This window comes from Sorex fumeus, unplaced genomic scaffold (assembly GCF_029834395.1).
Source record: "Sorex fumeus unplaced genomic scaffold, SorFum_2.1 ptg000098l, whole genome shotgun sequence".
NCBI lineage: Eukaryota > Metazoa > Chordata > Mammalia > Eulipotyphla > Soricidae > Sorex > Sorex fumeus.
The window spans coordinates 16,350,342-16,365,098 of NW_026606155.1; the positions used below are offsets into that span (position 1 = coordinate 16,350,342).

Sequence of the window (14,757 nt, forward strand, 5' to 3'; positions counted from 1 at the left end):
TTAAATTATATTATCAGAAAGATTAATGCTTATTAGTTTTGATCATATGTGCAAAGTATAAACTAGGAAAACAAAAGACTGATTTTGTCAATTAACATTAGTAAATCCTAGACATTTACTGGAAAGTTTCTTATTAAATATTAAACAAATATTTTTTAAGTGCAGAGTTTATTGTAAAATTTCTAATTCTGGAAGGCAGTGACAAAATATAAAATAGTACATGACCCGAAAGTTGAGGCAAGGGCTTTTTTAAATCCCAACTATTAATGAAGATTTATATATATATATATATATATAATCAAATATATTATATATATATGCTTTTTATATTTTAGTTGTAGAGTCCAAGTACAGAAATATACATTTTTCTCCTTTATAGTAATTCGTCTGCCTGGGACTCCCACCCAACTCTCTACTCTCAGTTCTTACATCCTGCTCATGATACACACTGACCTTTATTCCTCCAGGATCTGATATCTCAACATGATTATAAATGTATCAACTAAATTGTCAGTAATTTACTTGTGTTTTAATGTAGTCATTTTTAAGATAAGGAAATACTATATACCTCTCAGGGATTAAATAGCCTTCTGGGATCCAAAAAACTAAAGATAATATTTGATATATCAAAGGCATTGATAAATTACACCTTCAATTTAAGTAATTTATCAAAGTCAAATAAAGAGATAATTTTTCATAGTTTTAAATGCTTGAATCTCATTTTTTTCTGATTCCTATGATAGTCAATAGCATAAGAAATGTACTAATGAAATCAGAAGAAACAGATAATTGTATTTGTTTTTAATTCTAACTCTTCCAAACTGAAAACTAATATAGCATGGAGAACATCTTTTCAGTTAAACCCATATTTCCAGAATATTGTTTAAAATGGGTGGTATTATGATGGATTATCCAATTGGCAAACTAAGCACATGCTTAGCGAACCAGAAAATCAAGGACACCTGACATATAGGTTGCAGCAATAATGTCTGTCTGCAAAAACTGTATATTCTAAAAATTCAGAAAGAAGCTGGTGAAAGATAAACACTGACTTAAATACTGTTTCAGGATTTAGTGCTTTAAGGAAAAATTATGGCAGGGTCTGAGATAAAAGTTCTCTCTAGAGCATTCTTGCGTTTAGGCATTATGTATAAATGGTTCTAGAAAACTGCTCAATATCTTATTCGAAGAAAACATTTATAAATTATGTTTTTAAAATATAATATCAACATCACGGAAATGAGACTTAGTATTAGCACACCTCTCTTGCACGTGTAAGACTACAAATCGATCCCAGACACCTCAGTGTAGATCCTGGCACTTCCAACATAATCTTTGGCACCTCAAGTCCCTGTTCCAAAGGCCATTGTATCAGGTGCATGTAAGCACTGTAACCAAGTGTCTGGCCCCTGAACATCACAGTAACACCAACCACAAAGTGAAGAAAAGGGAAGGTCAATATTTTTATACAATAGCAAGTTACAGTTTTCAGCATAAGTGGTTCTCTCATCTTACCTGTTCAGAAAAATGACTTTTCTTCCTGGTATTCTACTAAAAAAATCTAAACAATAATGTTGCAATTGACAGACATTAACAGATTAACTACAAATATCCTGCTTTTATAAAAGTAATAGCTAGAATATTTTTATCACATAAAAGTCATCCTAACTTACACGTCTATTAATAAAATATGTCAGCTTTTCCTCATGGCCCAATCTTTCCCCAAATGTTTAGAAAATAAAACCACACCATCAAACAAGATTTTGGGAAGAACATTTTATTGCTAAGCATATCCTTGAACAAAAAATGCAAATATGTAACAAAAGAGAAAGGAAAAACTTAAAAGCAGTAACATCACATTATAAAATAAATTCCTTAAAAATCTGCTCATAAAACAACAGGAATATGATAGAAGCTTACATACAGAATGCACATGTTTTCATAAAATTGTCCAAATAGAAACTTACACTAAAAGGAATATAACAAATGCATTTTTACTCAAATGAGAAATGTAAAGATAGAAAGCAGGAAATAAGTTCACAAGACCTCAAGACTCCAAGAACAGCAATCTTTTACAGACATCGAGATATAATCAATTTCATAAAGGTTGGGCCATTTAGGTTATCTAAATCGTGCTTTGATATCATTTTATAATCCTGTCTTTTTTTAATGACAACAACAACGAAAAATAATCCAAAGTTCTTAACACATTGAAATATCAGATAACGAGGAACATTTCTTTCCATATACATTAGTAAAGGCTACCATTGTTTAGATTGCACTTTTTGCCCATGTCTTTAAGATAGTTTTTCAAAGTCAAATAGTCATGCAACTTACAAAGGCCAGCAAGAGTAGATTTCTAAATCTAAATAGCTGATTGATTTTTCATCTGTACAAAAGAAATGGTATACATCTGAACCCTCCCGCAGTTACACTTCATTTCTGTGTTATATTTGTCAGGCTTTGTCTCTTGCTTTTTTGATAGCTATGGCCACACAACCACTTTATTGTTTTTCTGTACATTGTTTCCTCTTTTCAAAAAGAAAGACAACTGGAATATAAACCAAACAAACTGAAATAACAAATATAAAGGAAAGAACAGTTCTTTAAGCAGTATGTACATAGGTGGCTAAGGAATTATACCAGCAAAAATGTAGTAAAATATGTAAACAAAATCTGAGAAGATTTTTTTTTTAAATTCTCTTTGACACAGTTAACTGTGACAAAACTAAAACTCACACTTTCTTCACATTTTTAAGGTTTACTTTTTTGTTGTTTTGTTATTTTCTTTTAAAACAACATTCTCATTCCACTTAAAGACCTGAACAGAATTTGCTGTTTCAGTCATCCCATCAAACATACCATGATAAATATATCTGTATATATATTTATTTATATATATTATACTATTAAATTCCTTTTGTGTGTGTCACAGCAGCTTTATTCATTTATTATTTATTCATTTATTTTTTAAAAAGATGGGTGAAGGGAGACCTGGGCAAATGGAAGGATAGCGTTATCTGCACGTGTCAGGCTACAAAATTAAAACACTATGAAAAACATTATCATGGGGTGGGGCAGGGGGAGAATTGTATTTTTGTACTCGGTCATGCCTTGTTTGGCGCATGTGATCTTTTGTGGTTCCACAACAAGTTGAACTCCCCTATTGGCTGTTTCAACTCTTTAGTAGACTTTTAACATTGGCTTTTATGTTTGCATGCATTTCAATTAGTCATCAATCCAGCCCACACCCCTCTTTCCTGTCTCAAGGAAAGGCTCTGTTTGAGTTAGTGGGGCTTTTTTCTTTACCACAATTTGGTTGGGCTAATGGACAAGTACAATATTGTTAAGTGACACGAATAGTTCTGATAAGCCAGCCCTAACCCCATCAGCTCAGGGTGTCAGTGGTGGCTAATAATTCTCAAATTCGATCTAGGGGGAACAGCTCTTCAAATCAATGTCATCATCAACCAGTTGGTTTTGCTATGTGTTCAGCAAAGCATCATATAGGAAACAAACGACAGATTCTAGACACACCACAACCTGATATGCAGAGTGAATACCATGGGAGCTTTTGAGTTCATATGGCAATAGTCTCTCTTACTTTTGTTTTCTGAGTTTTATTTTTATGTCCAGTCACTCTCCAAAAAAATAAATAAATAAACAAAAACCCCAAATCCATTATCCCCCTCAGATCTTGAAAAGTTACACAACACTGGTAGGAACCAGAGAAGAGTATATTTTTTTTTGTTGTTGTTTTGTTTTTAAATTTTTTCTTTTCTTTTTTTTTTGCGTGTTTTTGTTTTTTACATAATTAAACAAACAGAAGAAAATAAAAACATTGTTACAGTCAAGCTTCACAAACATCATTACAGACTCACTTGGAGTTATGGAACAAGTAAGCCATGAAGTCTTCTACCTTGGGCAAAGGTCCTCAAGAGAAGGAGGCTTCCAGTCCGCGGAAGTGGGGGTGCTGTCTGCTTGCTGCTGAGCGCAAAGTGTGTGCTTCGTGATACAGCAGGGCAGAAAGGACTTCTGTCTCCGAGCCACGGCTGGCTCCAAGCAGCCATGGATGAACTGGATAGGCAGGTGCATCTTTGTAGGTGTCCTTTGGGAAAAAAAATGGGTTTCCCCACCCTAGTCATGGTCTGCAGACCCCGTTTCATAGTCAAAACAGATCTGCCATGTGTCACATCTCATTTTCCCAAGTACGGATGCATGTCTCTAGAAAGGATGCTGCGTTTGCAATTCATCTCGGACCGGCGGCGGGGTTCTGTTCTACACATAATACTCTTTGTCCTTGTTCTTCTGCTTCTTGTGGCTGCTCTTCGAGCTCTGCTGCTTCTCCTTGAGGAGCGTGCCGTTGCTCTGGGCCGAGTTGCTGATGTAGTTCCGCGTCTCGTCCACTTGATAGGACCCCTCGTCCCTGTTCCTGTACTTGTACATGGCGTACAGGAGGATCAAGATGCAGAGGGCGGCAGCAGCCACAATGCCGACGACCATCCCTGTTGTACTGCTCGACTCCCGGATCACCTCTGAGGCCCCCGGAACCCGTCTGACTCCCGGCTCCGTGGGGTTTGCTGTGGGCACATTACGGAACATGGGGGAAGTAATTAGTGGGCTCTTCAGTTTGGTGCTGTCTAGCTCATAGGCAGTGGGCAACGGAAGCAAGACTATATCAGGCTGGGGTTTGAGATCACGGTTATTCATTTTGCCTGCTGGCAATTTGGGTACCATCCCAGACGAGGAGGAAGCTGTGTAGCGGATCAGCTCAGGGGACAAAGATGTGGTAGTAGTCCTACTAGTTTCGGAGACTTTGTTAGGTCTAAAGTCCTTGGATTCCCACTTGGGCGCATGTGCTTTGTAGCCACCTTCGAAGATTGAAGTGGAAAGACTCTTATCTGTTACCAAGGAGAAGGTGGTGTAAAAATCTTCATCATCAGTAGGGGGCACGTTAGAGTCAAAGGTTTCCCCTGAGCCATACCCAGATATCACCAAGCCATCATCATCACAACCATCGCTGCCTTGGTCCGACAAGCAAGGTAACCCCGCCTCAGAGGTCATGGACAGGGAATCTTTGGTGGTCTCAATAATGGTGAGGAAGGGGCGAAAGGTAGGGGGGAGTGTAATGGAAGGTGCACGAGTAGCAATAGGAGGGGTGGCTAAAGGGTCTTCTACAAGAAGAGGGATAACTAATTCACCTCCTGGGATGGAAAAGAAAGAGAAAAAAAGAATTAGTGTCGTTCGTCCATAAACACCGTTCATAGTCATTCTTGAGCGGAGAGCATAGAGGATACTTCAGAAATGATAAGAGACAACTCAGACCCAAATACATATTCTATTTAGAACAAAATATCCTGGGCTGATTTGGACCCCACCCCATGCCTCTTGCCACCAAATTTGGAAATTCTTTACTTTTAAAGATACTCTCAAGCAATTATTTAGATAGAATTCAGATAGTCGATTTCCAGGATCTGCTTCTGGGAGGATGTTGTTCAATTACGTCGCTGCAAATACTGCTATCAAAATGTGTGTGTGTGTATATGTGTGCACATGCCGCACACATGCTTAATTTGGGAATCGTAGCATTTCTTTCTTGTCTTCGGCGTTTCTACTTACTACTCCCACGAGGATAAGTATTTCATATTCTCCAGGTCGTAAAGACTAAGATCAAGTAACATAAAATATCATATCTTTACTATGTTTAAGTAACTACATTTTATTTCACATTTATTAAGCTCATTCTTTATTTACTATACCCCAAATGGGAACTTTCATAGTTTTTAAATATTCTTCAAACAAACCTATTTTGACAATGCTTTCACAGAAGTTCCCTTGATTAGTAAATGACAAAACACCTTGCAATAGTCTAATATTATGTGTGTCCATTTGTTTTTATACTATGTGTAATATATATTAAATTGGAAGCTATTTTTTAAAATCTCATCTCAATATCTTAGATTTACAGAAACTTAATTTCAGATTTAGAAATTAGAGGTAACAAATGAGTTTTCAAAAGTAAAGATTTGTATTTAGAGTAGAAAAAATGTATAAGTTTTCCCATGAATCCTACTTTTTGTACTTATAAACATGTGAACTAAATTAGAAATGAATGTTTGAAATTATTCATTGAATCATAATGCCTTGAAAATCATAGGTACCACAATATTTAGTGGTAGCTGTTACTTACCAATTGTTACTTACTAATTGAAAGGCCAAGCTTATTATTGATCTGTGTAAGCAAGATAATCAAGGTCACTTCTGTGTTTCTTACCAGTGTTCTTTTTACAACAGAAGAATTTTCAAAAAGTCACAGCTCATTTTTCTTCATTGAATTCAATCCAGAAAAAAAATATTTGGACTATTATTTTTAAAATCAGCTCTCAGGAATATCATGCTGTTTTCCTGTCCTACTTAGAGAGTTGAGATGCTAATACGTTATTAGCATTGAAGGCTTCTTTCTGAGCTGGGCCATTAAGCTTCTCACCCAGGTATGAGGTTCTTATGCATTCTACTCCTTTTAGTAGCTTTGTCTTGATGGTATTGTTGGTATTTGAGCAGTTGCTATCAGATAGACTGGACCTGTGCTGGGGTTTCTCCCTTATTGGTGACAAAGGCAGCTGGCTCAATAATCCAAAGGTCTGGCACGCTCTAGGAAGTAGCTGCTTTCAACTGCCCAAGATTTCTAAGCTTTTTTTCTATGTATAAAGGCTGACTCACAAATTACAATTCTTATATTCAGCTCTCCATATTTTATATTCTTAAAATTTTCCTGTATCTCAGATTTGGTGTATCTTAGATTTCTTGGTTTCAACGGGAGGCTGGTGAACACTCTCATGTGTCTGAGAAAAACAGCTTGCACCCACAGCAGAAGTCTTTACCCTTGCCTTTGAGCCAACAATATGGTGTTGAAGAAGTTGATAGTTAATGCATGAGTACTATTGGAATGAAAGGTATGACATGTCATTGTATAACTATCTCTAACCTGTCTGATAACTTCACCATCTGGTGGGAAATGAAGACCTTTCTGAGACTATTAGGATGATCTGTTGGTCTCTATTTTAAACCCGAACTTTTGTTCAGTGCCCAGAATATGAAACTATTAAGCAAAACGATCCTAGCAGATTTTTCAAGGCTTCAAAGTTTCTTTACTGGAACAGCATGCATGCCTTTAAAAAATGTGAACATATATATAATTCATGTACCTTACAATGTATTAAATGCATTATTTATCCACTTTCGCTAGTTTTGATAAGTGGGATTCAGAACATAGTTCCCTAAAGGTAAGCTAGTCCTAAAACTAACAGTGAGTCAACTTTTCTCCTTATTCTTCTAATGGGGTGGTGGGGCACAAGTTTTACACTTAAGGTGATACATATTTTGAGTAAGAAGAGAACAGGAGCAAGAAAGAAGTAAAGGCCATGCAATCTCTTTACAGGTTTCCTAAAAATTGCTTTAAGTTTATTTTACTCTCCTGTGGCAAATAAGACATTTTTTTTAGTTTATCTAGAAAAGTTTGGTATGTGTGTTCTTTACTGCACACATATAGTCATTTGTTCTTTTCAGTAAGATAAAGAAATCTTCTCCAAATAAAGTAAACTGAGATGCCTTGTAAAAAAGGACAATGAATGACAAATTTGTTGAGGGGCAAATGTCTGATTCAAATAAAAAAGATAAAATATTAAATAGAATGCTAGTGTTCCTTTAAGTAAGATACAGTATTGTCTTCTTGATTTCAGAATGAAGTTTGTTTATTTTCAATAGTATGATCTCCAATAATCACCTGGAATATGAAATTTTCTTATTTTCCTCCCTCTCTAAAGCATGTATAGTATTTTTGTGGTTGAAAAAATGCACAGAATGTACAAACTGTTCACAGAATTTACAAACTGTGCATTAAATACCTCTACTTTGGTTACTACTTTCTTCTTATCCAATTAATTAATGTAAGTACCATTCTAGGATTACAGTAATAATGAAAACAATAGCAGCAGTATTCTTTCTATAATTGAAGGAAAGATGGGGTCCTGAAACAAAAACTGAAACTTTCTCATTTACAAAAAAAAACCCTTTATAAGGTTGGTATTATAAACATTTATAATATTGATTAGAAGTAGTCATCTTTGAAGTTGATATCTCTTTAAAGCTAATGCCTCAATAATTACAATTTAAGTTAGGCATTTACCAGAAGAGAAAGCCCAATTGTTAGGGCTTACATAACAATATTTCTGTTACAAATGAGAATTATTGTGGCAATAGGTAGAAAGTTTTTGCAAGTATAAATATGATGCCTGGTATAGGTGGGTGGGTATACAATCAGTTTTTATATCAAATTATTTTACTTCTAGATAAGATTGAAGATAATTATGGTGTTCTGGGGAGTCCAAGGGAAATATAAATCATTTGAAATAGGGAAGCAAGGACTACAGGTCTTCTATTAATAGATTTTACTTAGAAATTACTTGGACTGTAGAAGACTTTAAGAGTTATGGCTACTTAGTATTATTTGTGTCAATCTAAATGACTGTTCTCAGAAATGTTGCTGCATCCAGTAATTTTTTATCATGCAAATACTATGGAGTTGGTGACCCACCAAATGTCTATGCTTATAAATGCATTCATAGAAACAAGTCTAAAGATATAAAGGGTTATAGGCAGAGTAATTCAAGACCTATAACTTATCACAACTCAAATTTTCTATGCCATCTCCAGATTTGATCCTTGGTTTGGAGTAAGAACTATTTGTATTTCTTTAAGCTAGTGTTTTAAATTGGGATTACACGCTCTTTTTGACAGAGCTGTTCTTTCCTTTAAACCAGAGAGATCACTGGGGATATAAAAGGTCTCTTTTAGCCCTGAAGGCTGCCCTGCTTTTTGCTTTATGAGTGTATTTATAGATATATAATTCATGTGTCTAGGGCTGATCTTCAGCAAGAGGGGTTTTCTGCCATCAGAAAAGACAGTGCATTAAAAATTGAATAGAACTACTCTGAACTGTGAGAATGTTGGAGGTGATGGGGAACATTGGGTATCATTGACAAAACAAGAGTAGGATCATGAAGTGGTTTACAATGTGAAAACTACTAACCTTTGTTTCTCTGGAAATACTTGAGTTTAAGAAAGTCATAAAAATACTGAAACTGTGACACCAAAGAACAAGATTCTGGGAAAGGACACCATACTATAATTCCTTAAATTTCTTTCATGTATATTTAGAAGCATTACATCATCTCTTATTTGCATTTTTATAATTCTCAGCTGGGAAATTCAAATATAAAAGAGAAAAATTATTCTTTCCCCACTCACTTAGATCATAAAAGAGAAAAATTATTCTTTCCCCACTCACTTAGATCTTGAAGAATATTTATTTATTCTGTGCCACTGAAGTACTTGTGGCACACACATATCTCAAAGTTTAAAACCACGAAAATGTTCTCCATCCACCCTTAGAAAAAAATTACCATGGAAAAACATGGCAAGCACCTGGGGAAAAGGCACCAGAAAAAACAAAAATGTCTCAATTTATATTTTAATCAGGAGAGAATATCTGCATAGGGAAATTATTTTTCCTAACTTTTATTAAATTTAATTTTATTCTGAAAGACTACAGATTTAACAAAAACCCAGAAAATATGAGGCATTTCTGCACTGATAAATTAAATATTGTAAAATGATGAAGGCCAAATGATTTTTAATTTCCTTATTAAGAACATGCATCTGAAGTCACTCAAACAATTTAGCAACACAATTTTGTAGCCTATTAGCTATATTAGTTTGGTTAAATTTCTTAGATTTTTCTACAAAATGAGGATAACGCCATAAGCTAACATAAAATATCAGTGTGAATAATAATAACACATCTGAGTATTATTAAATATGCATGATAATTTTTAACACAGAACCCTTTGTTCTGTATTATTTCAAATGTAGGTAAACAGAGGACCATCTTGGCAATGAAGTTCAAGAAGAAATAAAACCAAGATAGGATTCAAAAAGAGGTTCCTCTGTCTCCAGCTTCTTTCCAGGTCCAGTGTTGGAAAGCTGGGCTTGGAGCTGGTTTCAGGAACTAAGTTTTGAAAGTATAAAGGTCTTCAACTCAACTGAAGAAAGCTAGATTTTCTCAGGAGAGGAAAAATTTTAGCAGGAACATAAGGCACAAATAAAATGGAAGCCCACCAAAAAGTCTTCTTCCCTTAACAAATCTTTGGCAACTGACAAGTGAATTGTATCAACATAGAAAATTCCCAAGATAAGACAGTTTGGAAAAACCTTATAAAACCAATTTAGCACAAACAAGCCTAGTGTACTCTGTCTGGATCACTCTCCTCCTAACTTGGTCTATGCATTTTCTTTCTTTTACTTTAAAGGACTCTCTTCTCCCTCTGGGAAATCCGTATTCTTTGATTTCCTTTCCTTTTCTCTCTCCCCTTTTAGTAAGATGTCTTTCACTGTTGACTTTCTCCAAAAAATCTTTTCTGCTAGACAAGTCTGGAATACTTGAGCAGAAGTCAGGACTGACTTTCCTTTCCAGTGAAATCCTTCGTCCTGCCTGTCAGTTATGGCTCTCCTGAAACTTGAGTGACAGAGACAAGTTCCTACTGTAGAGAGACCATGTGAATTGAAGTGAAGCTTGACAATTGCCTCCTGGGACTGGTAGATTAGAGTACTGGTAGATTAGAGCCCAGTAGGAGCTCTCAGATGACTCTTACCGGTTCTGATGACCCTCTCCTTCCCTCCCCTCCCTGCAAGTCACTGATGAGATACAGGGAGGCTGGACAGGTAGAAAGGCTGTAGTGTTCTCTTTATTGTGACTACTACCTCCCTGCTCCCTGTTCTCAAGCGTCCCTTTATACATAATACTTCTACTTATTTCTATTAATATTTTGGGCCTATAAATACTAAATAATGACAATTTTCTTCCAACCATTATATGATGTAGCTGCATGCTAAGGCAAGGTTATAAAAATATAGAACTGAAATTACTGATATATTAAATACAGAGTTTAAGAGCTGATTATAATTTTAAAGATGATTAGCTATTTATTAAAATGTCCTAAGGATAGCTTCCTCAGCAGAAGAAATACTTTAAACACAATAATACTTTCAATTAGATAATAATACAACCCATTTAGGAAGTTCTTTTCTCCAAATCTTTGAAATATTTTTGATATGTCAAAAATATTAAATTAATAAGCTTAGATCAAGAAATTCCATCCATTGTAGCTGTTGAGTTGAAAATATACCTATTATTCACCATCCAACTAGATATTTTCTTTCTATAATAATTTCAGATAACATAAATATCTAAAAATAAAGTAAAACAAGAAATTTATTTAATACACACAAAGTACATCTTAATAAGCTTGTTTTCTGAAGTGCATAAGGCAGCACTGACTCAAATAGCTTTAAAATCAAGAAATATTCTTACCATTGTAGAGTTACACTCAATGGATATACCTACGTGAATGCTTCCTAAGTAAAATCTTGGGTGTGAAAATCATCTCGTTTCTTCTTGGTGGATCTTAATAATCTCGTAAGGCTTACCTGATTAAAATCCTTGGGAGAAATAGCAACTATTAATAGAAAGGGAATAAAAAAGTAGAAGGATAAAAAAGTAGAGGGGAAGGAGGAAGAAAAGAAAAGAGGGAGAGAGAAAAGCATCTTCTGTGTCCGTGTGCGTGCTTTAACCAAATGTTCTATGCATTGATACATCGGGAGTCATGAATAGGAAAACACTAATTACCTTGGATTCTCAACATCTTTATTCCAAATACAATTGATTTTGCAGCTTATGATGATAAGTGCTGGTATCGTCCTGGAAAACCAAATTCTACAATAATCACTTGAGAGTACCTTGTTTCTCCTTTCTGAAGAAAAATTAAGGACTTACTGTCCTCAATGACTTTTTGGAAATTAAATGAAGATGAAATTAGGATTGTAACAAAAAGGTGGACTCTTTTTTTTTTCTGGGGTTCAGGCCTCCCTGAGGCTGTAACCAATTTAATATTCCAATGTAGAGTCTGCCATTTTCAAGGCTTACAGTTGGTTCAGGCAAAGAGGTCAGACTGGCTTTGAATGTTAAGAACAATTTGCCCACCCCCATCTACCAAAAGTAGAATTCACATTGATACTTGAAAGAATTCAGTACAAACATAACAGTAAAATTGAAATAAATAAATAAATAAATAAAATAATATTACCTTTAAAATAAAATAGTAAGAAAATAAAAACAACTTCAAGGTCAAAGGAAGTTAGAGGGAAGGCAAGCAGATAACAATAAGGCATTCACAATAAAAGAACAGAAAGCAAAGAAAATGCAAATAAAAAATTAGAGGCCACTTCAGAAAAAACAAAACAAGATTTTCCATATAGACAAATAATTTAAGTTAAAAAACATACCGTATTAATTTTATAGTCAACTTACATCAACAAATTGCCCGCATGTTTTTTGGCATGAAAGAAAAATTTACAAAAGAAAGTTGTGTAAGAATGCTCTTGGACAAACAGGATTGCCACATTCTTGTAACTTGCTTTTTTGTTGTCATTTCTTAAAAAATGTTTGAGCAAAATGTCTAGTTTTTCCAAATATAATAATTTTACAACAAAGGATGATACAGGGAGGCAACAACACATACATCCACACCACATAACATGAAAAGAAAAGTAAATCTGCACTTTAACAAATTTTTACTCTGGTGGGGGGGGGAGTTTGGGAGGGCATAAATTTTTGAATGGAAAATAATTCCGATTGCCATGAAAAAATTAAAAATACTTTTTACTTTTATAATTTGCCTTTAAAAATCTATGACTCTAAAGGGCTTTGAATGAATTTCTGCATTGTTATAGGTTCTCACATATATAGTTAATTTTGTTGTTGTCTTTTGACAAGTTTTAGACTTTCTTTAATTTAAAGGGATGGATGACAGCACATAAATTTGAACAATGCTAAAGAAAGGAGGGGCATGGGAAGGAAAGATGCAGAAAGGGTAGGGTTGTATCTATGAGTGTACTACACAAGAGATGAAGATGATGGGAGTAAATGTGTAAGTGAGTCGCCATGTCCATGTAAGGGCGGCACGGAGTGATCTAGCTGCATTAGAGCTTCTGGCTGTAAGGAAGGGATGGGCAATATACAAAAACAAATGAGCCTACACATGCCCATCTACAGAAATAAAGAACAGAACTCTAACACTGACAATCTCACACACCCTAATCTGCAACTTCTTCAACATGCAATTTACTCCAAAAATCATTACAATTGTCATCAAAGATTTTCAAATAATAAAAACACTTAAACTTTTTTTTCTACTGAAAATAGTCAAAATACATAAAATCATAATTCTAAGAGTAATGATAGAAAGATTAAAAGCAAAAACAAGGAGACTAGATTTAAGCATTCAGGTTGAACAACTTCATCGGCAGCCACACAGCCCCATCTAGAGTTTGGGGGAGGGAGTTCAACGCCCGCAGAGGTAGGTGATGGGAAGGCAAGATTGAATAGAGAGCCCCTTGCTGGGTTCCAAATTACTTCCCCTATAGAAATGGTACTTCTGAATGACAGGCATCTTCCCCAGGTGCACATGATTCTCAGTGAAACAGGGCTAAATGGAAAGATGTGGATGTGGGGATTCTGCAGCTGAAGTTGTTCCACATTTAAAGAGGGAGTGGGGGAAAATTGCAGAAAACAATTTATAACTTTTTTCTCATAATTTCGAATAAAACCAAATCTAAAGATCTAGCAATTAAAAAGAAACACATTGAAATATATATATAGATAGATATAATACAAAAAGCACTTAATTCCCAAATAAATAGGGAGAAAATTAAAAAAAAGTTAAAAAAAAAACGTATTTCACACATTTTCAGAGATGAACAACCAGATGCACACGCTGAGGAGGCACAGACAGAGAAGTCAGGGGACACTTTTTTGGGGGGCTTTGCAATTTAGTTTTCTTATTGATCCCCCTTTTGGTAACTGGCCACAATTGAAAACAAATTTTGCACTTTATTTCCAAACAAATTTTTGTAATTTATTTAAAAATGCTTTTTCTGTTGTTTTGGTTTTGCTTCTTTGAAAAATAAAAAGGGCGTGCAGTCTGGATGTACGTCATAAGTAGACATTTAAAAGAGAAGAAAGTGGCTAAGACTGACGAATGGGCTATTGTCTCATACCCATTAATTAGAGGAATGTTAATCAAATCAACACATGCTTCAAGTAAGTTGCATTTAGGGAAAATAGAAAAACAGAACAGCAAGCTAGGGTCGGGAAGAGGTCAGCAAGACACAACTGCTTTGGGGTGGGAGCAGGTACTAGATTTAGTTCATGTTTTTCCAGTAGGGGCCAAGGGAAATTCCAATTATATCTTGCCAATTACATAGAAAGACATGTGCCTGTATATTGTGCTTGAAGTAGTGCCTCTCGTGGCAGGAAGTGAACTTAAACTATGCATGGGTTCCTGGATTTTGTTGTAGGACAATTTTACATGTTTCATTCATAGCCTTAAAATCCAAATTTTATAAGCAGGGGGTTTAAAATGAACATTTCTTCAGAAGACTAGCCTTAGGCTTTGCCAAATTTACAGGCCCCGTGGGTGACAATGGATGTTAGTAAAACAAGCTAGATAAATTGAGGGATTTATATATGTATATTATGCATTTAGTAATGGGGCAAAGACAGGAACACAGAGACACTGTGTCAAAAATGAGCACATCTGAAATGCACTGGGGATACAGTCTTCTAGAGTTAAAGAAGCTGGT

At 35.1% G+C, this 14,757-nt stretch overlaps 1 protein-coding gene across 24 annotated transcripts in view; it reads right to left on the reverse strand.

Annotated features, from left to right (window-relative positions):
* Positions 1-1,761: 1,761 nt before the first annotated feature.
* The window catches only part of NRXN3 (neurexin 3), a 1,716,647-nt gene continuing 1,703,651 nt past the window's right edge, over positions 1,762-14,757 (reverse strand). For 10 of the 24 annotated variants that reach the window (XM_056134049.1, XM_056134043.1, XM_056134042.1 and 7 more), the window contains one exon: positions 1,762-4,580. In XM_056134049.1, coding sequence (XP_055990024.1) covers positions 4,279-4,580 — 302 coding nt within the window. In that variant the 3' untranslated portion in view covers positions 1,762-4,278. Of the gene's footprint in view, positions 5,205-12,913; positions 13,109-14,757 lie in introns of those variants that run through there. The other 14 variants (XM_056134032.1, XM_056134029.1, XM_056134028.1 and 11 more) reach the window with 3 other exon arrangements.